We start from the raw sequence: 25,527 nt of genomic DNA, 5'->3' as shown, positions 1-25,527 counted from the left end.
GGCAATCAGAGAAGAAAAAAAATAAAAGGAATACAAATTGGAAAAGAAGTAAAACTGTCGCTGTTTGCAGATGACATGATACTATACATAGAAAATCCTAAAGATGCCACCCGAAAACTACTAGAACTGATCAATGAATTTGGTAAGGTTGCAGGATACAAAATTAATGCACAGAAATCTCTGGCATTCCTATACACCAACAACAAAAAATCAGAAAGAGAAATTAAGGAAACAATCCCATTTACCATCACAATAAAAAGAATAAAATACCTAGGAATAAACCTGCCTAAGGAGGTGAAAGACTTGTACTCAGAAAACTATAAAACACTGATGAAAGAAATGAAAGATGACATAAACAGATGGAGAAATATACCATTTTCTTGGATTGGAAGAATCAATATTGTGAAAATGACTATACTACCCAAAGCAGTCTACAGATTCAATGCAATCCCTATCAAACTACCAATGGCATTCTTCACAGAATTAGAACAAAAAATTTTACAATTCATATGGAAACACAAAAGACCCCAAATAGTCAAAGCAATCTTGAGAAAGAAAAATGGAGTTGGAGGACTCAGGCTCCCCAACTTCAAACTATACCACAAAGCTACAGTAATCAAGACAGTTTGGTACTGGCACAAAAACAGAAACATAGATCAATGGTACAGGATAGAATGCCCAGAGATAAACCCACACACATATGGTCACCTAATTTACGACAAAGGAGGCAAGAACATACAATGGAGAAAAGACAGTCTCTTCAATAAGTGGTACTGGGCAAACTGGACAGCTACATGTAAAAGAATGAAATTAGGGCTTCCCTGGTGGCGCAGTGGTTGAGAATCTGCCTGCCAATGCAGGGGACACGGGTTCGAGCCCTGGTCTGGGAAGATCCCACATGCCGCGGAGCAACTGGGCCCGTGAGCCACAATTACTGAGCCTGCGCGTCTGGAGCCTGTGCTCCGCAACAAGAGAGGCCGCGATAGTGAGAGGCCCGCGCACCGCGATGAAGAGTGGCCCCTGCTTGCCACAACTGGAGAAAGCCCTCGCGCAGAAACGAAGACCCAACACAGCCATAAATAAATAAAAATTTAAAAAAAAAATCCTTAAAAAAAAAAAAAGAATGAAATTAGAACATTCCCTAACACCATACACAAAAATAAACTCCAAATGGATTAAAGACCTAAATGTAAGACCAGACACTATAAAACTCTTAGAGGAAAACATAGGAAAAACACTCTTCAACATAAACCACAGCAAGATCTTTTTTGACCCACCTCCTAGAGTAACAGAAATAAAAACAAAAATAAACAAATAGGACTTAAAAGCTTTTGCACAGCAAAGGGAACCATAAACAAGACAAAAAGACAACCCTCAGAATGGGAGAAAATATTTGCAAATGAAACAACAGACAAAGGATTAATCTCAAAAATATACAAACAGCTCATGGAGCTCAATATCAAAAAAACAAACAATCCAATTAACAAATGGGCAGAAGACCTATATAGACATTTCACCAAGGAAGACATACAGATGGCCAAGAGGCATGTGAAAAGATGCTCAACATCACTAATTATTAGAGAAATGCAAATCAAACCTACAATGAGGTATCACCTCATGCCAGTCAGAATGGTCATTATCAAAAAATCTAGAAACAATAAGTGCTGGAAAGGGTGTGGTGAAAAGGGAACCCTCCTGCACTATTGGTGGGAATGTAAATTGATACAACCACTGTGGAAAACAGCATGGAAGTTCCCTAAAAAACTAAAAATAGAACTACCATATGACCCAGCAATCCCACTACTGGGCATATACCCTGAGAAAACCATAATTCAAAAAGAGACATGTACCACAGTGTTCATTGCAGCCCTATTTAAAATAGCCAGGTCATGGAACCAACCTAAATGTCCATCAACAGATGAATGGATAAAGAAGATGTGGCACATATATACAATGGAATATTACTCAGCCATAAAAAGAAATGAAATTGAGTTATTTGTAGTGAGGGGGATGGACCTAGAGTCTGTCATACAGAGTGAAGTAAGTCAGAAAAACAAATACCGTATGCTAACACATATTTATGGAATCTAAAGAAAAAAAAAGTGGTTCTGATGAACCTAGTGGCAGGACAGGAATAAAGACGCAGATGTAGAGACTGCACTTGAGGACACGGGGAGGGGGAAGGGTAAGCTGGGACGAAGCGAGAGAGTGGCATGGACATATATACACTACCAAATGTAAAACAGATAGCTAGTAGGAAGCAGCAGCATAGCACAGGGAGATCAGCTCGGTGCTTTGCAATGACCTAGAGGGGTGGGATATGGAGGATGGGAGGGAGGCTCAAGAGGGAAGGGATATGGGGACATATGTATGCATATGGCTGATTCACCTTGGTGTACAACAGAAACCATATTCCAATAAAGATCTATTAAAATAAAAAAAAATTGTGGCGATCTCCTCCACTTCTGGCCAAGATGAAATAGCAGGGACTGGATGAACCCTCCTGCCTTAAGCACCTACAAAACTGGACAAAACATAAGAAACAGCAGCTTTTAGACACTGGATGGCAGGCAGCATAGGACAATGATCCCTGATAGAGGGGGAAAACGAGGCAAAGAGTTTCTAGGCTGCAGTGCAAGGAGGGGGACCCAGGCAGAGCCTGGAAGTCTCCCTGAGTTAAGAGTTTGGGGAGGGCAAAGCAGCAAGAATTTGCAGAGTGCCGCAGAGGAGAGGGTGCTTAGAAAGCCGGCTCTGGAGATTTGCAAAGGAGCCCTCTTGAGTCTTCAGCTGAGTATCATCAGCACATGCACGTGAGGAAACTACCTGGAGTCAGGGTGGGAAATGCTTGAAACAAGCAGGCAGAAGCCCACAAATTGCTGGGAATTGTCTCAACAGGCAGAATGAAAAGCTCCATAATATACGGAGCATGAGATCAAGTACTCAGAAGGTGGGGCAAAATTGGCCCGAAACTAAAGATTGCTCTGGTTCCGTCTGACAAAGCTTAAAAGCAAGCCTCAAAAGAATCAAACTACTTCCAAGTAACTTAACTATGTCCCAGAACAAAGCTCGAGAAGATATTTTTTTTAATAGAAGAATATCCAACACCCAACAAGGTAAGATTCACAATATCTGGCACCTAATCAAAAATGACCAGACATGCAAAGAAGCAAGGACTATACCCCATAATGAGGAGAAAAATCAATCAAGTGAAATCACACAGATAAAACTAATAGAAAAAGACATTAAAATAGTTACTACAACTACATTTGATATGGTCAGGAAGATTGAGGAAAATGTGAGCAGGTTAAGAAGAAACACGGAAGAGATACAAAAGACCAAAATTGAACTTCTGGAGATGAAAAATACACTGAACGGTATTAACAGATTAGACACTGTAGAAGAAAAGAGTAATGTACTTGAAAACACAGCAACAGAAAAGATACGACTAAAATATAGAAGGAAAAAATTCTGGGGGAAAAAAAAAACAACCCAGGCATCAGTGAGCTATAAGACATCTTCAAGAGGCATAATAATATATGCGTAATTGAGTCCAGGAAGAAAAGCGGGAGTAGGAGAAAGAAAATATTTGAAGAAATAACAGCAGAAAAGCTTTCCATACTATACTGTAATTGCTGTGCATCTATTGCCCATAAATATTTTTTCTCCATTTATTCCCAGCTCCACCCCGTTTTTGCTGGATAAAAAAATAAATCCTAGACAGAATGTCCTTTACCTGTAAATGCTTCAGTGTGCGTACGGTGTTCTTTTTTTTAAATTTTTATTATTTATTTTATTTATTTATTTTTGGCTGCATTGGGTGTTCGTTGTTGTGCGTGGGCTTTCTCTAGTTGTGGCGAGTGGGGGCCACTCTTTGTTGCGGTACGTGGGCTTCTCACTGTGGTGGCTTCTCTTGTTGCGGAGCACAGGCTCTAGGCATGTGGGCTCAGTAGTTGTGGCTCGCGGGCTCTAGAGCACAGGCTCAGTAGTTGTGGCACATGGGCTTGTGGAATCTTCCCAGACCAGGGATCGAACCTGTGTCCCCTGCATCGGCAGGCAGATTCTAACAACTGCGCCACCAGGGAAGCCCCAATGTTCTTTTAATAATACCCAACATCCTTAGAAATTCTTGACTACAAAGCAGGAAAACCTAGTGTTATTTATATGGAAAATTTTAGCTCTGGAATTTTGCATAAGTACATATAATATTCATGAAGTCTTTAAATTGCCCTGCAGTTACAGAACTGCAGCAATTAAAATCTTTATGCAAATGGAAAACTAGAAGAAGACAACTATACCATTATTTAAAAGTTGGCACATTTACCTCACATCTAGATGTGTGTATTCGTTTTGCTTTCCAAAAATGACTCAAGAACTAAGGAGTTCAGTGTTGTCATTATCTATTTACTTAAATACACAGCTAAACTCACTTTCTCTAAATGCACAGGATATGTGTTGCCTAAGTGCTGAACAGCCCTCATGGATCCCTAGGGCACTGCTGAACATGTTTTATTTCCAGAATTTCATTTTCTTCTGTCGCTAGAAGTGATTTATGTTTCTTTAAAAAAAACGCCTCGGCCTGACAAGCTAAGGGAATGGTGTGGTCATCATCCACTACACCTTCATGATGCTCTAAAAAAGCGCTGACTTTCAGGCCAGGTGGGAATCTCTCCTCCTCTAATTAGTCAGGGTTCTCTTCTCTCCTCTGGGTTCTGTGACGTTAATGCCACTCGGCATCACCATCTTTCATTTGGGGAGCAACTGTGCGTCGTTAGTGAAGGCTCAACTCCCGTGAGAAGCAAAACCAGCAAGAAAATTCACCGTGTCCTGGTTTTCTAGGCAGCATCCTCCAAGATCACACCCAGGTGCTTAATAATTTAGCCTTTTGGGCAAAGTTCTCGTTAGAATAGGTCAAAAACATGAATAATTCAGGGCACTGGCGAATCATACTGCTCAGCTGTGCTGGCACTGGTCAAAAATACCGTAAGCACTTATAAAGAGGCTCAAGGTGACTAGATCAGGTGGCTGGGTCATGATGACACCAAATTTGGTTAATGGGAATCCCAGGTCAGATCCAGTGGTATCAAACTACAGGCACTGCCTGCTACGTTTTACAGGTCGTTGAAGTCTGAAATGTTTCACAAAGTAAAACGTCCTGCCAGGAAACCACACTCTATATCTCTAGTCTTTTCTCTCTCTCTCTCTCTCTTTTTCTCTCTCTCTGTCTCTCTCTCTCTCTCCCCCAGATCACTCTTTCAATCCTCAAACCCCAAAACATCTTCATCCTCAGCAGGTCAACTTACTTCTTCACTGAGAAAACAGAAACCATCAGAAGAGAGCTTTTTGCCCCTCTCCCAAACCCATTTGTCCACCACCAGCACCTGCAACCCACATACTCTGCCTTCTATCCTTATGTATAAGATGCTCCAGCCCCATCCTACCTAAGCCAGCTTCTCCATGTGGACACAGGACCCCATCACACTCAAGGACATCACTCCAATCACTCGCCCCTCAGTCACTGATTTTTCACTGCCTAATAAATCTTTCTCATTGGTGTACAAATACGCTGTTATTGATCCTATCTTTAAAACTACAGGCAGACTCTGAGACATTTCAAGTTTAGTTCCAGACCACCCCAATAAAGCGAAGCTTGCAATAAAGTGGGTCACAATGACTTTTTGGTTTTCCAGTGCATATAAAACTTATGTTTACACTATACCATAGTCTATTAGGTGGGCAATAGCATTATGTCTAAAAAAAATGTACATACCTTAATTTTTAAGATACTTCATTGCTAAAAAATGCTAACCATTATCTGAGCCTTCAGCAAGTCATAATAGTAGTGACATCAAAGATCACAGATCGGGGACTTCCTTGGTGGCACAGTGGTTAAGAATCCGCCTGCCAATGCAGGGGACATGGGTTCCAGCCCTGGTCAGGGAAGATCCCACATGCCACGGAGCAACTAAGCCCGTGCGCCACAACTACTGAGCCTGCGCTCTAGAGCCTGCAAGCCACAACTACTGAGCCCATGTGCCACAACTACTGAAGCCCGCACGCCTAGAGCCCGTGCTCCACAACAAGAGAAGCCACTGCAATGAGAAGCCCTCGCACCACAACAAAGAGTAGCCCCCGCTCGCCGCAACTAGAGAAAGCCTGTGCTCAGCAAAGAAGACCCAATGCAGCCAAAAATAAATTAATTAATTAATTAAAAAATAGAAAAAAAAAGATCACAGATCACTAAAACAAATATAATAATAATGAAAAAGTTTGGAAATTGCAAAAATTACCAAAATGTGACACAGAGACATGATGTGAGCAAATGCTGTTGGAAAAATAGCACTAATAGACTTACTTGATGCCGGATTGCCACAAACCTTCAATTTGTAAAAAATGCAATATCTGTGAAACACAATATAACGAGGTATGCTTGTAATTCTCAATATGGATGTCTTACTTCATTTAGGCTCTTATAACAGAATACGACAGACTGAGTGGCTTAAACAACAGAAATTTATTCCTCACAGTTCTGGAGGCCGGGAAGTCCAAGATCAAGGCACTGACAGATCTGGTGTCTGGTGAGAACCCTCTTCCTGATTCACAGCCAGTGCCTCCCAGCTGTGTCCTCACATGGCAGAAGGGAGCAAGGGAGATGCCTGTGGGTCTGTTTTATAAGGGCGCTAATCTCACTCATGAGGGCACCACCCTCATGACCTAATCACCTCCCAAAGGACCCATCTCCTAATATCCTCATACTTGGGATTAGGTTTCAACCTTTGAATTTTGGTGAGATACATTCGGTCCATAGCATAGGCACATGGAAAGATGCTGAACATCATAGTCATTAGGAGAATCCCACTTACAAATCAATGAAAATGTCCTAATTTTTAAAAAGGCCTGCCATACCAAGTGTTGGTGAGGACATGGAAGGGACTGGAACTCTCTTCACTGCTGGAGTTGCTTTCTCTGTGTGAACAGGTGTGTTACCCAAGTGCCGATAAGATCTCTTGGGCTCTTAGGTTACTTTTCAACATGTTTTCTCTCCTGAATTTAAAATTCTTTGGAAAACGGGTTGACAATGTCTTAAAACTACTATATGACCCAGCTTTTCCACTCCAGCTTCCTCCACTGAAGAGTCGGGATTCCCAAGGCACGTCCTCCCTCCCATCCAATAAAAAACAACAACCATCACAACCACCGCCACCTGCTACAACACAGCCCGTGTCAGCAGTGGGGCTGCCCCCACGTTCAAAGACTTCTTGCCAAGAAGTTTCTGAGCATTTTTCAGTAAAAACCTATCCTTGAAGTTTTTGCTATCTGACCAACTCTGTGATTTATTTGATAAATGTATCCATTTTTGACCAAGGACAAAAAATATTAGGAGAGCCCCAAACTGCTCAGGCACATATGAAATGTTAGAGGAGAGAAGAAACAAAATGCTTTAGAAGGCTGATTCTTTCATGAACGAGAAATGTGAGCATCTCCATCTCAACTTACCGATGGGCTGCAGGTAACATTTAATGGAGACTAAGTGAGTTAATTAAGGAGAAATAGCAACGAAACCCAACATAACGAGAGAGGCCGCAGCTCTCACTCCAGGGCACCCTCTTCATATCTGCCTGCTCTTCCCTAACATACAGGTGCTATGGTGGTGGGGGGGGGGGAAGCTCCTTGAATTGGACAGATATCCCCTGAGAATCAGACCCGGGAAAACCATCTAATAAGAGAAACTTCAAGGAAGGGGGCACTGTCATCCAGAAGTTCTGGAGACCACAGACATCAGGGCCAGGTCCAAATCTAGGAGATTGTTCTAAAGCCTCAGGGGCCCCTCATGTTCTTATCTAGGCGTGATCTTGAACAGATACACAATCAGAAGACTGTAGGAGCTCGCCGTTGCTCTGACTTTTCCAGCTGTCTGACCTTGGGGAATTCGCCCAAGCTCTTAGAACATCACTTTTCTTATCATTTACGCAATAAACTTTTTAATAAGATCCTCTATACACACATTGATTTGCTACTGAAAATTGAAACAGCACATCGAAAATTTTCATTACAATTCAACACGCTGCTCTGATAATGCTCTAGCCAAGCTACCCAACGTTTTCTTTACACTCCTTCCACAGAAGTTAATTTGTTTCAAATTCTTGATATTGGGTTTCCTCTTACAGACAGGAGGCTTCTAACACAGGTGATACTCGAGACCTACTAGTGCTTCTTTGTGTCAAATCAAAGTGGAACTAAAGGATATTCAAGTCATTCAAATGCAAACTATATAGATTCCTTATAAGTTACCTGTATTAAGGAAGAAAAGAAATGCCAGAAAAAAGACATCACAGAACTTATAATATAGCTTATCAAAATATTGGTACACAGTCTGTCTTATATGCAATAAATTTTTATGGAGTACCTATTACATGCCTGGCATGAGTAACAAAAGTTATTAATTAACTGGTTGGCTAATTAATTAAATATTACTGGTGTAGAAATAATAAATATAAAACGATCATGTACGTCACAGAGCGCCAGAGATCTCACCATGTACGTGAGATAATAGAAAATATATATACTGGTCTCTGCCCCCAGCTCCGGGCACACAGCTCCTGGACCCTTGGCATTTCCTAAGTGATAAGAGCACTGGGAGCATCTTTTGTGCCAATACTTGGTCTTTAACTCTGGTTCCTGACACCAGCTCCTAAGTGCCTTGGAATTTCGGGGGTGATAGGAGTCTCTTGTTCTAATGAGGTGACTCTCGGTGGGCTCCTGGATGGCGGCTGGTCACCAGAAAGACCAAGCCACGATTAGAAGCTCAGAGTTTCAGCCCCAGCCTGCATCCCCCAGAGAGGGGAGAGGAGCTGGAAATGGAGTTAATAGTTGATCATGCCTACGTGAGGACGCCTCCATAAAAATCCCCGAAGTACGGAGTTCAGCGAGCTTCACATGGTGAACGTGTGAAGATGCCGGGAGAGTGGCTTGCCTGGAGGGGGCACGGAAGCTCTGTGCCCCTTCCCACCTACCTTGCCCTACGCATCTCTCCCCTCTGGATGTTCATCTGTATCTTTGATCATATCCAGTTACAATAAACTGGTAAACAGTAAGTAACCTGTTTTCCCGAGTTCTGTGAGCTGCTCTAGCAAATTAATCCAACCCAAGGAGGGGGTCGTGGGAACCTCTGATTTACAGCTGATCAGTCAGAAGCACAGGTGACGGCCTAGACTCCAGGTGGATAGTGTCAGAATTGAGTTAAACTGTAGGACACCCAGCTGTTGTCGCAGAGAATTGCTCGTTGTGGGGAAACCCAGCCACACACATCTGGTGTCAGAAGTGTGAGTGGGGTAGGGATGTGAGAGTTAAGGAGAAACACAGGAGAACGGAGGGTTTCCTAGACAGTAGAGGATCCATGGCAGTAAACGCAGGCTGTTCAAGAGGGGAGTGCAGCCCATGAACTCAGAAGGTGCTGGTGGATTGGAAAGCTTGGCCCACATCTCAATGTCAGCCTTTTCTTCCTACAATGCTTCTCAAAGCCCGCAAAGACAGAGCCAGGCAAAGGCTTATGTGCAAATGAATTAATAGATGTTTGCCATCAATTCCACTGAGTCATTAAAGTAAATCTCAAAGAGGAAAAAAAAGACACAAGTGCTGTCATCTCTGGGATGATTTAAAGACGTTAGAAGGGAAGGCGGAGAGAAGGAATTGTCCTCTCTTGCAACATTTGGGTAAAAAATGCTGTGGCTTATGCTGTCCTCTGAGAACCAGTGAGGAGGCTAAGCGAGGGGGTATGGGGGGCCCTGACGCCCATAAGGGATCTAAGGACACCCAGAATGCCAGCTGGACCATTACTGAAGCCTGGAGCGATGGATCCAACATTCCAAACACTCAGAATACAGTCCTAACAGAAAGCTGGAGGAAGACCTGAGAGAGAAGAAGAACTAAAACCCAGGACGCATCAACGTTCTCACAAGTGGGGTGCTAGGCCCTCTCAGACCCTCTCCTGAACCCAAACTTTCTGCAAAGCCATTGGCAGCTGACATCTGAAAAGATTTCCTGCAGCTCTGCATCCCCTCCTGCTGCTCACCTCGGTCTCCCTCCCACCTGTTCACCTCCCGCCTCCTCCCACCTAGCAGCTCCCCCCTTCATTGCCCCAAAACACGCACATTCATCATCCCCACGTGCTAAGCCTCATGGACATTCTCAGGCCTCATCTGAACCCCGCAGAAGCATTCGACACAGCTGATCCATCCTTCCCTCTCCACATATTCTTGCCCTCGCTCCCGGCCCTGGCATTTGCTGGCCCAGGGTGACAGCACAGAGGCCCACGCACCACATGTGTGAATTACAAGCGATGCAAAGAAGCGTTAGAGTACACCGTGCTGTCCTCCGACCTTGACAAATGCCTTCTCACAGCAACTGAACCACAGCTATGGCTTCTTTGTTCTTTTCTAACATTTTTGGCAGAGGCGATTGACATCTGCAGAATTCTTTATACATTCTCATAGCAGCCTCTCCATTGACTGGGGCCAGGGCAGGCCCTTCCTAATAACGATCATCTCACTGGGACTCTGCTCTCTGTGTCTTACAAAACTAAGCAGCTAGTCCAGGCACTGTAGAAAGAGCAGGGAACCCGGAAGATTTCAGTAGGAAGCTGAGGACTGGCACATTCTCTGGAATTTAGCTTAGCTTCCTCATCTATAAGGAAGCATCAATACCTGTCTTTCAGGAATGTTCTGAGACGTGAGATACACAAGTGCTTCACACACATTTTAAGTGGATAGGCTGTGTACGGCTTTTTGCATGAACAAAATAGGCAAAATATAAAAAATGACTAGCTTTTATTATTTTATATGTCAGTATTGCCGAGTCAACAATGTTTGGATGAATAATAAAACAATGACGAAAACAAAAAAAACTCATCCAGTTAGGGGAATTGCCTGGCAGTCCAGTGGTTAGGATGCCACATTTCCACTGCAGGGGACACGGGTTCGATCCCTGGTCGGGAAACTAAGATCCCACATGTCATGTGGTGTGACCAAAAACAAAAGCAAAAAACAATGATGTACAAAATTCATAAATTATTATATTTTAAATTCGTAGAATTTGTTTTTCTTCCCTTGTTTTTAGCAAAAACTATGTAATGATATCACAAAAATTTCACGTAATTAATGTTCTACTGTCAATAATGAGCTCAAGGACTAAAAAATAAAATGCAACTGTAGGGACGTTCCTGGTGGTGCAGTGGTTAAGAATCTGCCTGCCAATGCAGGGGACATGAGTTCGATCCCTGGTCCAGGAAGATCCCACATGCTGCGGAGCAACTAAGCTCATGTGCCACAACTACTGAGCCTGCGCTCTAGAGCCTGCGAGCCACAACTACTGAGCCCTCATGCCACAACTAGTAAAGCCCACACGCCTAGAGCCTGTGCTCCTCAACAAGAGAGGCCACTGCAATGAGAAGCCTGCACACCACAATGAAGAGTAGCAACTAGAGAAAGCCCGCATGCGGCAATGAAGACCCAACATAGCCAAACATAAATAAATAATGAATAATAAAATGCAACTGTATTCAAAGTATGATATTTGAATATATGTTCATCAAAAACGCATATTAAAGGTAAAAAATTTAAAAATCAAAATTATTTTTGTATGTTTTCACAAACTTGTTTTCTTCTAAAGCATTCAAAGTCAGCTATTACAAATAAAAGGTAAACTATGAATTATAGTTACGGAAAACCAAAATTTTTAATCAAAATGATTTAAATAAAATGAAAGTTTTTAATGTTTTAAAATATTCACTGAATTTCATTAAACCTTGCTAAATTTTTCTAAACATGACAGTTCACAATTCTAATATTCAATGTCTAACTAGTTGCCAAATAAAAAATTGATATACCACTTTTCTCATGCAACATCTAGACCTATATGTACACAAATCAAAAATAACATGAGTTGTTTAATATTGCAAATTTTCCTACTCACCACGTGCAATTGTTGTAACTAACAAGCTACTCTGTGAATACCTCTGGAACTAGTCCATACAAATTAACTATAACTATAATACAAATTAAAACACCAAGAAAAGGAAAAAAACAGACATTTAGCACTACCAGGAAACAATACTTTGTTATATGAGAATCTATCATATTCACCGTATCTGAGAAAAAGGATTTGATGACTTAATTTTGTCTTTTTGTTTGTTTTGGTTTCCTAAGGTTCCCGCCACTCAAATCTTCCCTCGTCCCCTGTCTCTGGGATCGGAGAGGCACAGCCTCCACATCTTTAGACACAGTTGTCTTTTGTTTTGAGGACACAGAGCAAGAGATGTGAAGAAGCATTTTCCTGGGATCTGAGAAGTGTTAGCCGGGCGAGTGGATGTTTAGTTACAAGTCCCCGCAGGCTCAAGTGACAGGAGGGCCCGTGTTTCCTTCTCTTCTCTCTTCTCCATTCTCCCTGCTCCTCCCCTTCTTCTCCTTCTCTTTCTGTATTTAACCTTCACACACACACACACACACACACACACACACACACACACACACACACAGTGCATGTAAGCCAGGCTGGTGGCTTGTTCATTCATTTACTGAAAGTGCCCCAGCCTAGCCAGGTATCATATGAGTGCTTACTATCCAAAGTGTAGTCCAGATACATGTTATGCTAAGTCAAGCTATGCTAACATTATCATATCTTAAAGTACTGTATCCTGTCTTGCCCTTAGAAATTCCCCCTAAGTACATATATACAATGGAATACTACTCAGTCATAAGAAAGAACGAAATAATGCCATTTGCAGCAACATGGATGCAACTAGAGATTATCTTACTAAGTGAAGTAAGTCAGAAAGAGAAAGACAAATACCATATGATATCACTTATATGTGGAATCTAAAATATGACACAAATGAACTTATCTACAAAACAGAAACAGACTCATGGACATAGAGAACAGACCGGTGGTTGCCAAGGGGGAGGGGGGTGGGAGAGGGGAGGACTGGGAGGTGGGGGTTAGCAGATGTAACCTATTATATACAGGATGGACAAACAACAAGGTCCTACTGTATAACACAGAGAACTATATTCAATATCCTATGATAAACCATAATGGAAAAATATATTTTAAAAAAAGAATATATGTATGTATAACTGAATTACTTTGTTGTACAGCAGAAATTAACACAATATTGTAAATCAACTCTACTTCAATTTAAAAAAAAAGAAATTCCCCCTAAGAAAACAGGTCCAGCCCACACATGACCCTGGGTCTGAAGTGAATTATCCAGGGGAACAGGTGGGTAGCTCTAGATTTTCACCCATATCACTGTACAGAGGCATCAGCTTGATGTTCAAATTCAGATTTTTTCAGGTTTTCTAACTTGTCACTCAGGAGTTGCTTTCCCATGGGCCTTGGAATTTAATCACCAACATTTAAGAATCTCAGCTCTCAATGTCCTCAAATTTGCCACAGTCCTGCAAGACATTGGAGACTCCCTTAGACTAGATGGGGAATGACAAAGCATGAGGGATGTTTTTAACCACACTGGCCACTGTTTAAGACTTCAGACTCCCACCTGATCCACCTTACGACTACTCACGTCTCCCAGATGAGGCCAGGCCCTCTGTTCTCCACTGTGGGGACCCCTGGTGCTAGGAAGTGCCAGGCCCTGAGGATTGAGGGTGAACAGGACATACATACAGTCCCTACTTTTCAGCAGATTCCAAGCAAACAAAGAAGTAAACCAGATAATTTCAGACCATGGTAAGTGCTCTCAAGAAAAAAAAATACAGAGTGATGAGATGAAGGCAGCAGTCAGGGAGGAAAAAAACTTTTCCTCCAATCTCTTAGGTTCAGTTCATGGAGCCTGTGAATTAAACTGACAAAAGACAGGTTAACAGTAGAAAAGGTACAATTTTATTTTACCTGCATGGGAGTTCAGAGGAAAGAAGATGCCGACCTACTAGAGAATGGACTTGAGGATACGGGGAGGGGGAAGGGTAAGCTGGGACAAAGTGAGAGAGTGGCATGGACATATATACACTACCAAACATAAAACAGATAGCTAGTGGGAAGCAGCCGCATAGCACAGAGAGATCAGCTTGGTGTTTTGTGACCACCTAGAGGGGTGGGATAGGGAGGGTGGGAGGGAGGGAGATGCAAGAGGGAAGAGATATGGGGACATATGTATATGTATAACTGATTCACTTTGTTATAAAGCAGAAACTGACACACCATTGTAAAGCAATTATACTCTAATAAGGATGTTTAAAAAAAAAAGGAAGCAATTAAACTTGGGGGCTTACATACCATTTTAACAAAGGATGATAAATTCTGGAGAAGTGACTAGACAAAGGAATGGGGGTTTGGGCTTCTGGGGGTGACAGATCATGGGGAAGTGACTAGGAAATATGTGGGGAACTAACGGAAGATAAGGGTTCTTTTAGAAAGGACTGTTTATGCAGACTCATCCTGGTGTCAACTCTCCACCGCCAGTGATGAGTTGCTCTCCCTTTCCTGGTACAGGAAAAGCACTTTTCTTGCAGGAAATTTATAAACTGCTTTAGGCAGATAAGGGCAGAGAAGAGAACTCTTCTTGCGTTTATTGTTTCTCAATTGCCTTCAGCCCAAAGTGGTCCAAGTGGCATATTTTTGGGCAGCATATTCTGATCCCCTTTAGGGCCAGAATGACTTCTCTTTCTGAGCTCTGAGGTAATTTTCCTCGTTCAGAGGGTACAGCCTGGTTCTGGTTAAGCATCTCTCATCACAGCCCTGCTATGAACATAGGAAGCACCCCAGCTCAGCATCTGGGTCTCCTCTGGTGGAAGTCCACAGAACCCCATGATCATTCAGCCCAGAGGACAGAGAGAGGCTGCAGCCGGCCATGCCTGATCCCACCTCCTCCACCCACCACACCTCAAGGCCAAAGTCACAGGGCAGGACCCTCCATCCTTCTCTGCTCAACCTTGGGGGAGTAACAACCACTTTTTTTTTTTTTGGCTGCATTGGGTCTTCGTTGCTGTGCGCGGGCTTTCTCTAGTTGCGGCGAGTGGGAGCTACTCTTCGTTGCACGGGCTTCTCAATGTGGTGGCTTCTCTTGTTGCGGAGCATGGGTTCTAGATGCACGGGCTTCAGTAGTTGCAGCTCGCAGGCTCAGTAGTTGCAGCACACATGCCCTAGAGCACACGGACTTCAATAGTTGCAGCACGTGGGCTCAGTAGTTGTGGCTTGTGCGCTCTAGAGTGCAGGCTCGGTAGTTGTGCTCATGGCTTAGCTGCTTGCAGCATGTGGCATCTTCCCGGACCAGGGATCGAACCCATGTCCCTTGCATTGGCAGGCGGATTCTTAACCACTGCACCACCAGGAAAGTCCCACAACCACTTTTTAAAAGTAAACTTTCTATTGAAGTATAACACAGGTACAGAAAAGTGCTCAATGCATTTCCATAAAGTAAACACACCTATGCAACCAACACCCAGATCAAAAACCAACACATTATCAACACTCCAGGATCCCCTCACCCCCAGTTACTGTCCTCTCCTTTTCTAGCGCTTTGGATGAGTTTTGCCTGGAATGTCTTTGTTTTAAAACAGCAATAACGGCAACAACAACGGCCACCATTTATTCCTCATTCGCTGAGTGCCTGGCCCAATGCCAGGTGCTTCACATGGATTACCTGTCAACAACCTATAGATGGAGTAGGTTGTATTATTATCTCCACTATAAAAGGGGGAAATTGAGGCTCAGGATAAGAGACCTGCTCAAGTCCATTCACTCCAATGTATTTACTGAATATTTACAATGTGACAAGGAAGGTGCTGGCGAGAGACTGAATATAAAAATGGACAATGGTCAGAGCACATGTGAAAACAGAACTCTGACCCACCAGCCAGGAAACCAACCTATAAGTCAGAGTTGTAGGAAGTCAGAACATTATCTCCAGCAAGTAATCCAGGAAGCCAAACTAACCCCTGTAACAGTCGGCCCAAAACAATGGGGACTTGACTAATAACTGACAGCTCCCCTCACTTTTGTTCCTGCTTCCAACTTAGGACCAATCAGAGAAAGCCAAATACACTCCCCGACGTACTCACATAGAATGTCCAGCTTGTACTAGCCTGCCTCCGGCTTCCCCGGCTGACAGCCTCCTATCAGATCATATCTGAACCTTCCTTTTTTTCCACTATAAAGCTTTCCTGGGCTTCCCTGGTGGCGCAGTGGTTAAGAATCCGCCTGCCAATGGAGGGGACATGGGTTTGAGCCCTGGTCCAGGAAGATCCCACATGCCGCGGAGCAACTAAGCCCGTGCACCACAACTACTGAGCCTGCACTCTAGAGCCTGAGAGCCACAACTACTGAGCCCGTGTGCCACAACTACTGAAGCCCTCGCACCTAGAACCCATGCTCCGCAACAAGGGAAGCCACCGCAATGAGAAGCCCGCGCACCGCAACAAACCGCAGCCCCTGCTCGCTGCAACTAGAGAAAGCCCGCATGCAACAACAAAGACCCAACGCAGTCAAAAATAAATAAATAAATAAATAGATTTATAAAAAGTAAAATAAAATAAAGCTTTCCTGCTCCTCTGCCTGCCTTCGGGGCTCTGCCAAACCCAAGTGATGGTGATCGACTCCCTTGCCTCAGGATGCTCTGAATAAGTAGCCTTTGCGTGTTCTCATTTGGTTGGTCTTCGTTTGTGTCCACGTGGGGAAACAGAGTTGAACAAACACAGCCCCTGCCCCTGCCCTCATGCATCTTACCGGCCAGTGGGCAGAGAGACACTATTCAAGCAATCACAGCAAGTGGGACCGTGCAGCTGTGATTTTGCTATAAGAGAGAAGCATGGTGGTTCAACCGCCTGTGAAGTGGGGGGTCTGACCTGGTCTGGGAGTCAAGGAAGGCTTCCTGGAAGAAGTGACGCTTGAGCAGAGATACAAAGGCTGTGTATGAGACACCTATGGCAAGAAGAAGGAGAAGAGTGTTTCAGGCAAAGTCAACAGTACAAAGAGGCCATGGATGGTGGAAAGGTAACTCGAGGGACTGAAGTGGGAGACAGTGTGAGATGAGGCTGGAGAAGTCCTCAGGGGACAGATCAGGCAGGGCCTTCAAGGCCATGGGAAGGACTTCTGTCTTTATTCCAAGAACAAGTGGAACCCAGTGAAGGACTTGTGGTTTAGCGGCAGAGGCGGGAGAGAGGGATGGGGAGCCATATGCTTGAAGTTATAGGTTGAATCGTGTCCCCCCCTCAAAAGATATGCTGAAGTCCTAATCCCCATCCCTCAAAATGTGACCTTATTTAGAAATAAGGTCATTGCAGATGTAATTAGTTAAGATGAGGTCATACTAAAGTAGGGTGAACACAATCCATTATGACTGGTGTCCCTCTAAGAAGAGGACACAAAGGGAGAAGATGGCCATGTGATGACAGAGGCAGAGATTGTAGTGATGCAGCTACAAGCCAAGGAATGCTGAGGACTGCCAGCAAAACCAGAAGCTGGAAGAGGCAGGGACGGACCCTCCCTTAGAGCCTTTCAGAGGGAGCACGGCTCTGCTGTCACCTTGATTTGGGCCTCTGGCCTCCAGAACTTGCGACAACAGATTTTAAGCCACTCAGTCTGTTACATCAGCCCTAGGAAACTAACACAGGTGGGTTTTTAGAAAGGTCCACCCAGTTAGGTTGGAAGGGGAACCCAAGTGGATGAGGCTTGGCCAGTTAGGAGTTCACTGCAATTATTCCCCAAAGAGATGATGGTGGCTTGGACTAGGGTGGTGACAGTGGGGCATGGAGAGAAGATGAAGTTGAGAAATGTTAGGAGGTGACATCCATTGAGAGAGTATGGAAGTAGGTCAGCTGTGCTTTTATCTATAGCATCACACACACTGAAAAAGCCTCAGACACTTCTAGGAAATTAGTCACCAGCAAGGCAGCTAGGGTTGGGCATAGGCAGTGATGACATCTCGGACAGGCCAGTGGGTCAGGAGATGGGTCAGGCCAGTGTGGCTGGAAAGACGACATCGCAGAGCTACACCATCAGCAGGTGTGTGGGCTCAGAGTAGAGGAAGTCTGCAGGATTAAGAGGCACACCAGGGATTTGGATTGAAACAGGTGACTGGGGACAGCATCAAATATCCGAGACAGAAGTGTGATCTCAGAGTCCAGGGCCCTTGGCAGTAGCAAAGTCCAAATACACAGCCTGGCCAGAATCGCCAAGTTCCCTGCTCCCTGCTGCCCGGCTTCCCCACTGCAGACGTTGCTAGTCGATCCAGGCATCCATTCCTTCCACTCTGGGAAGTCCCTACCAATCGAGTGGAATGCATACACAAATGAAATACTCTTGCAATCCCAGGACAGGGGTGGGATTCAACAGGGGACTCTGAGACCTCTCTGGACACTTGCAGACCTGCACTTGGTCCCTTGATCCTCAAAAGAACCCAGGGAAGTTGACGGAGCAGACACTTGCATTACTCCTGTTTCCCACAAGAGGAAACTGGGACCCAGAGTTACACAACTAATAAAGGACAGATCTGGGCTCAAGTTAAGGTTTTCTACTTCTAAAGCTTCCTTCTGCTCTTTCCCGGGAGCAGCTGTGAGTTGGTGGCCAAAATAAGGAAGATTACTGAATCAACATTTTTTATTGCAGTAAAATACTCATAACATAAACATTACCATTTTAACCATTTTAAGTGTACAGTTCTGTGGCTTTAAGTACACTCACACTGTTATGCAACCATCACCACCATCCATCTCCAGAACTTTTTCATCCTCCCAAATGGAATCTCTGTCCCCATTAAACACTAACTCCCCCTCCCCCTCCCCCACCCCCCCCGGCCCCCACCTTCTGCTTTCTGTCTCCATGATTTTGACTCCTCCAGGGACCTCATATTAGTGAAATCACAGACTGTTTGTCGTTCTGTGTGAGTCAACATTTTGACCCCCAGATTGCACATGGTGGAATTCAAGTCAGAATCCTGGTTACACTGTTGATTCAGACATCATGTTTACTGGGTCTCTGTTATCTTTAGTTTCTATCAGAAAAACAGCATGAAAATCTAAAGTGTCTTGGTTTAACCCATATACTGTTTTCATTTAAATGAGCAGATTTTTAAAAATGTCTTTATCTCTGTGGACGGTTGTAAACCTTTCCACAGAAAGAAAGGACTCAGCCAGTTTCTATGGCAACTTAATGTCAGCAACCTAATTTCTTGAGACTTATTTTCAGAAACTGTTTTTTTAAAGGCTGGGCAAGTGGATGTTGGCTGGTAATCTTGTTTTCAAGTTCTTTTTTGCTGTTTTTATATATCTATTCATCAAATAATTTCCGAGTACCTAACTAGGTCAGGCATGTGCTAGGCATTGGGGCAACATCATGTGGGCAAGACAGAAATGGTGCTGACCTGAGGTTTGGTAATTTAAGAAATGCTGTAGGGACATAGAAAACAAACTTATGGTTACCAAAGGGGAAAGGGGGGGGAGGGATAAATTAGGCGTTTGGGATTAACATATACACAATACTATACATGAAATAGATAACCAACAAGGACCTACTGTATAGCACAGGTAACTATACTCAATATTTTGTAATAATCTGTAAGGGAAAAGAATCTGAAAAAGAATATATATATATCTGAATATATATATATATCTGAATATATATATATATATATATATATATATATATATATATAAAACTAAATCACTTTGCTGTATACCTGAAACCAACACAACATTGTAAGTCAACTATATTTCAATAAAAGAATAAAAATAAAAACCTTATAAAATGCAAAAAAAATGCTGTAGTTGTTCCTGAGAGAAACTTTCCATTGATGACACTAGCAAAAGTACAGAGCAGGGATGGGGGTAGGGAAATATATCTGGGAGCAAACTGAAGATGACTATCCAGGTTGTACCCCCCGGGGAAGAGTCTGAGGCCCTTCTCTAAAAAACCACTGAATAATTCTGTTTGCAACATGGGATCAGTTTTGACTTTTTTTTTTTTTTTTTTTTAAATTTTATTTATTTATGTCTGTGTTGGGTCTTCGTTTCTGCGCGAGGGCTTTCTCCAATTGCGGCAAGTGGGGGCCAATCTTCATCGCGGTGCGCGGGCCTCTCATTATCGCGGCCTCTCTCGTTGCGGAGCACAGGCTCCAGACGCGCAGGCTCAGTAGTTGTGGCTCACGGGCCTAGCCGTTCCGCGGCATGTGGGATCCTCCCGGACCGGGGCACGAACCCGTGTCCCCTGCATTGGCAGGCGGATTCCCAACCGCTGCGCCACCAGGGAAGCCCAGTTTTGACTTTTAAAAAACTTGAATTCAGCCTTAAAAAAAGAAGGAAATCCTGTCATATGCTACCACATGGATGAAGCTTGAGGGCATTTTGCTAAGTGAAAGAAACCAGTCACAGAAAGACAAATACTGCATGATTCCACTTCTAAGCATCTAAAGTAGTCTAACTCTTAGAGACAGGAAGTAGCATGGTGGTCGCCAGAGGCTCGGGGAGGGGAAATGGGGATTTCTTGTTCAATGCGTATAGAGATCGGTTTTGTCGGATGAAAAAGTTCTAGAGATTTGTTGTCCAACCATGAACATGTAGTTAACGCTACTATACGGTGTGTATACTTAAAAATGGGTAAGATGGTAAATTTTATGTTATGTGTTTTTTTACCACAGTTTTTAAAAAAGAGTCTAGCACAGTGATGGCCACATAGAGACGCTATAAATGTTTGCTAAAAGTAAAAACAAACAAACAAACAAACAAACAAAAACAAATCACGAGGTCCCAAGTCCTGGCCTCATATATTTTCTGCAAATTTTACCTATGGGGTTGGGAATGGTGGGTTGTTTTCCTCCTTTTTGCCTTTTTAGTGTGTGCAATTTAAGATACAGCTGAGAGCAACATGGATGCAGCTAGAGATGATCATACTAAGTGAAGTCAGAAAGAGAAAGACAAATACCATATGATATCACTTATATGTGGAATCTAAAATATGACACAAACGAACCTATCTACAAAACAGAAACGGGATCACGGACATAGAGAACAGACTTATGGTTGCCAAGGGGGAGGAGGCTGGGGGAGGGATGGAGTGGGAGGCTGGGATGAGCAGATGTGAGCTTTTACACGTAGAATGGAGAACTGACAAGGTCCTACTGTACGGCACAGAGAACTAGACTCAGTATCCTATGATAAACCATAATGGAAAAGAATATCTTAAAAAAGAATGTATGTATGTGTATAACTGAATCACTTTGCTGTTCAGCAGAAATTAACACAACATTGTAAATCAACTATACTTTAATAATAAAAAAAAAAGATATAGGTGAGAAAAACCAGAGTCAAGACTTTTTTGGAAAGTCATCTAACCAGTGCCATCCCCTGGGCTGGACAAGTCCTTCGTATCCATGTGACACTGACTTCGAGTCTGTCAGGCCTAGACTGAGGTCGGCCTCACGTGTCCACAGTTTCAGAGGCTGACCTCAGACCTGCCTCTGGCAGCAGCTTCTAACATCTGGGGGGCCCTTTTCAGTTTACAGAGCACCCCCAGATGTGTTTACCTCACTTCAACCACTGTCTCCTCTTTACCAGGCCTCTGGTGCCTTTACACTTTGCCAGCAGGGTTGGTTTGCAGAATTGAAACCTTTGTTAAGGCTTGTTGAGGTTTGTTTTTGAAAATTGGCTGTTCCCACCCACATTCCCTTGAGATATAAATAGGAAAAAAAAAAAGTGGTTTAATTAGTAAAGCAAGACATCTGAGCTACGTCCACCTGATCCTTGAAAAGGAAATCTGAGAGGTTCTTACTATCGCTTTTTCAATCCTATATAAGGTAGGTCAGTAAGGCAGCAAAACCGCATCTGTTTTTTTTTTTTTTTTTTTTTTTGGCTCTTTCAACTCTTTTCCCTGATTCTTCTTAGAGGAAAATCTAAAACGGTGAGTAGCTGGTGGACCTATCAGACCCCAGACTCTTCTTTCTTACACATATTCATATTAGGTTGGTGCATGCTGTGCTCAGATTCTCTTTTCCCATGGAGTTGACACATGGATGGATTTTGATCTCTGGTAAATGGGTTTTTTGATGTCTCTGATTCCCATCCTTCAGGACAGATAGCAACCCTTCCATAGAAGGTCTGCAAGCAGCCCAAGCTCTATCCTTCCCTAAATGGAATTTGCAACACTGCATTTCTCTGGCTGGTGTGTTAAAATGCTATTGCATTTGTAGCATGGTTTACTTCTGAATGGTTTACTTCTAGATGCCTATGTAAGTGGTCGATGATGTAATTATAATTTTTACAAGAAAACAGAATCAAACTGCTCTTTAGGTTGTATTTTTAAATTTCATCTTTAACTCCATTTAGGAGAGGGCACTGAGACACAGGGGACTGGGATCTTTTCGATATTTGGTTTTTATTTGGATATTCTGTCCCAGCTCTTAATACAACACTATGCTTATCACATTTTAAAATTTTTCAACAAATTTGCATTTTCTGTGGGCCTGGGGGTGGGGGTGTGTGTTCCCCCCAGACGTGCATGTTTCTGTTTGCCATTCACCACATCTTGTTTATTCTGTGTGAACAGGTGGAAAATGAGCATCACAGATGTCCTTAGTGCTGATGACATTGCAGCAGCCCTGCAGGAGTGCCAAGGTAAAGCAGAAACAAGGCAGGGGTGGGTTTCCCTCACGTACCTCTACCTCCCGAAAAGCTACAAAAATTAGAATGTGAACTTTGCTGAAAATTCATGGGATCAGAGAAAAACTTATTAACTAGATAACTACAATGATAAAAATATGAGATCTGAACATACGATCACATTTCTGTAAGGTGAAAGAAACTTACTAAACATGAAAAAAAGGAATCGGTGGATGCCATGTAGCCTGTTTGAATCCCATGATTGCATTTCTCCCACCAACTAGACCAGTGATGCTGGCATCTTGGATACACAGCCAGTAAAAAGAGCAGGGGGAGGCACAGAGGAGAGGAGGCGAGAGAAGGGGAGACGGACAAAGTCAAGGGGAGAGGGAAAGCTGGGAAGGGGGAAAGGAGATGATAGCACAAAGCCATCCAGTCTTGGCTGCCTCAAAATCTTGGTCCCTGTAGCTCAATGCTATTATGAAAAGTAGTATTTTTAATAACCTATGTTTTCAGCACTTTGGCCCAAAGACAGAATGCAATCCAGTGAGCATCAGAATAACCCATTCTCTGTTCTTCAGACCCGGATACTTTTGAACCCCAAAAATTCTTCCAGACATCGGGCCTCGCCAAGATGTCAGCCAGTCAGGTGAAGGATGTTTTTCGTTTCATAGACAACGACCAGAGTGGGTACCTGGATGAAGAAGAGCTGAAGTAAGCTTTGTCCTAAGCCCATCCGGCATCCCAACATTGCTAGGTGGGGCTGGGGTGTAGTGGGGGCCAGCCTCCTCAGTATCCTTCAGTGTCCAGCCTTGACGCTGGACACTCAGCAGATTCTCGTGAAAGGGAAGAACATGAGTCAGTGGGCCACATATCTACCCACGCAAAACACTAAACATGGGCACCAAAGACCGTGGGTGCAAAAATTCATCAGTCTTAGAGGTTTTCTTGGGCAAACGGTCTTAACAAAATTCTGGAAAGATGTTTTAAAACAAAATGCCCACTGTTATTCTCTACAATGAAGGAAACCTTTGCCTGCTAAGATCTTGACTGATTATTGCAACTATTGGAACAGACGGTTTGCTTCAAGAGAAAGGGGTAAGCATAGAAATGTGTGTGGGTTTTCAAAACAGTCCCCCAATCTCTATTATCCTATAGGTTTTTCCTCCAGAAGTTTGAGAGTGGTGCTAGAGAACTGACTGAGTCAGAAACCAAGTCCTTGATGGCGGCTGCAGATAATGATGGAGACGGGAAAATTGGGGCTGATGGTATGTTCACACCTGTACACAGCATAAGAGACTTTAGCTCAGGCAGCATCCGGGGCAGGGAGCTTAGGCCATGAGATCAGACAGATATGGGTGAAAATCCCCCTTTCTTAACCTTGCTGAGCCTCAGTCTCCTCATCTGCAAAACAGAACTAAAATGAGGATGCAAATGATGTGTGTCAAGACTCTGGCGTGATGCCTGGGGATGTACCATAGAAGCTGGTCCCACTGGTCACTGTCTATGAACCAGAAAATACTCTTCACCTGACCAGGGTACTAGCTACCTTCCTCGCCAATTATTTGCAAGGCACCCTAATGCACCTTGAAAATAATGTAAGGAATCTCCACCAGTGGGATGTGAGTCTCTCTGAATAAGGGAAGGACTGATATTCTCAAGTATGTCTCATACTAAAGAGTCTACTGACTTGAGTAGGAAAGCCTCTTAGCTTTCAAGGGTTTAAACAAATACGTTTTATTGGACAGTAGCCCGAAATATTAGAGAACAAATAAATCAATCATCATTTATGCAGTCTTCTGTATGCAGAGCCTTATATTCAAATTTTAGCATAATTGCATGGCCGTAGGATTATGTTTATCTGACTTTGTCATGTTGGTTACATGATTTTCACCTACTTTGTGCATGTCAACTCAGGAGAACTTATGTGTGGTTCTTATGGTGGTACTAATTAAAATGTAAAACTGCTACTTTAGATCCTCATTTTAAAAATCTATTCAAAATGATACCACTATAACTTACTACATGGGACTTAACGCACCTTGTATAGATAGGTCAGAAAAATAACTTAGGTAAGGGAAAGTTGATTTATTTAAACCTAACCATGAAAGATTTCCAAATAAGCAAAGCTTACCAATAAATATAAAGCAAACCCCCAGTTTTCAATTTCAGTCTGTAGCATCCACACCTTATTATTATTATTATTATCTTTTAGTAATATAAATTTGGGGGGTAAAGTTAAGGTTCAGTAAAGAAAAGTTAGTTCAAAGTCCCGCTCTATTAAATGTTTCCTAAATATGCAATACGTAGCTACTTAATAGAAAAAGAAAACCTCCCATTTCTGTCCTGAATTGACCAGACAAAAGGTTGAGTGAGCACAGATTGTGATGGGCCACTATACTGAATTCACTTATTGTCAGAGAGAAATAACTGGGTTGGCAAATTCTAACACAAGGGGCTCTATCGAAAAGCTAAAATGTTTGTTAGATTAGGCAGGAAGATGGAATGCTGCAGACTGTCAGGACCGGTGGGCAGTGACACCTTTTCTTCCTTTTGTGCCCTTGGAGGGGGCCATGCCCATCATCTGACAATCTGCTTCGTTCCCTTTCCTCTTCAGAACTCTCATTGGCCATAGCACGTTTGTAAAGTACCAAGCCATCCTCGCTGACCCTGTTCTCACCTCTTCTGTTCTAGAATTCCAGGAAATGGTACATTCTTAAAGGGCCAAGACTATGGAGATAGAATCAGCTGGAAGGCCTCCAAAGCCCCAGGAACTGGGACACCCCGCATCCTCCTCCTAATTTATTAATTTCCCCCGAAATGCTTCTGCAATTTGCCCATTGTTTTAGTGAGGTCATAAGACAGTCATCCATGACCTTTTGGTGGTGGGTATGCCCTGATGACTCCCGTAAGATCCTCAGCAGACAAA

At 43.2% G+C, this 25,527-nt stretch overlaps 1 protein-coding gene across 1 annotated transcript; it reads left to right on the top strand.

The window, feature by feature from the left end:
• The first annotated feature begins 22,552 nt into the window (after nucleotides 1–22,552).
• Nucleotides 22,553–25,318, top strand: OCM2 (oncomodulin 2). The gene is made up of 4 exons (XM_007186726.2): nucleotides 22,553–22,613; nucleotides 23,180–23,312; nucleotides 23,757–23,866; nucleotides 25,293–25,318. Exons 1-4 carry the CDS (start codon nucleotides 22,553–22,555, stop codon nucleotides 25,316–25,318), a joined length of 330 nt encoding a protein of 109 aa, XP_007186788.1.
• The last annotated feature ends 209 nt before the right edge of the window (nucleotides 25,319–25,527 follow it).

The sequence above is a fragment of the Balaenoptera acutorostrata genome, chromosome 15 (genome assembly GCF_949987535.1).
Source record: "Balaenoptera acutorostrata chromosome 15, mBalAcu1.1, whole genome shotgun sequence".
Classification (NCBI taxonomy): Eukaryota; Metazoa; Chordata; class Mammalia; order Artiodactyla; family Balaenopteridae; genus Balaenoptera; species Balaenoptera acutorostrata.
Note: the sequence above shows the minus strand (reverse complement) of the source record. Positions and strands in the feature narration are given on the sequence as shown.

Excerpts from the sequence above, each read along its gene's own strand:
- OCM2 (XM_007186726.2), top strand. The coding sequence starts at position 22,553 with ATGAGCATCACAGATGTCCTTAGTGCTGATGACATTGCAGCAGCCCTG. Across the intron at positions 23,313-23,756 it reads CTGGATGAAGAAGAGCTGAA|GTTTTTCCTCCAGAAGTTTG; the intron begins GTAAGCTTTGTC and ends ATTATCCTATAG. Across the intron at positions 23,867-25,292 it reads CGGGAAAATTGGGGCTGATG|AATTCCAGGAAATGGTACAT; the intron begins GTATGTTCACAC and ends CTTCTGTTCTAG.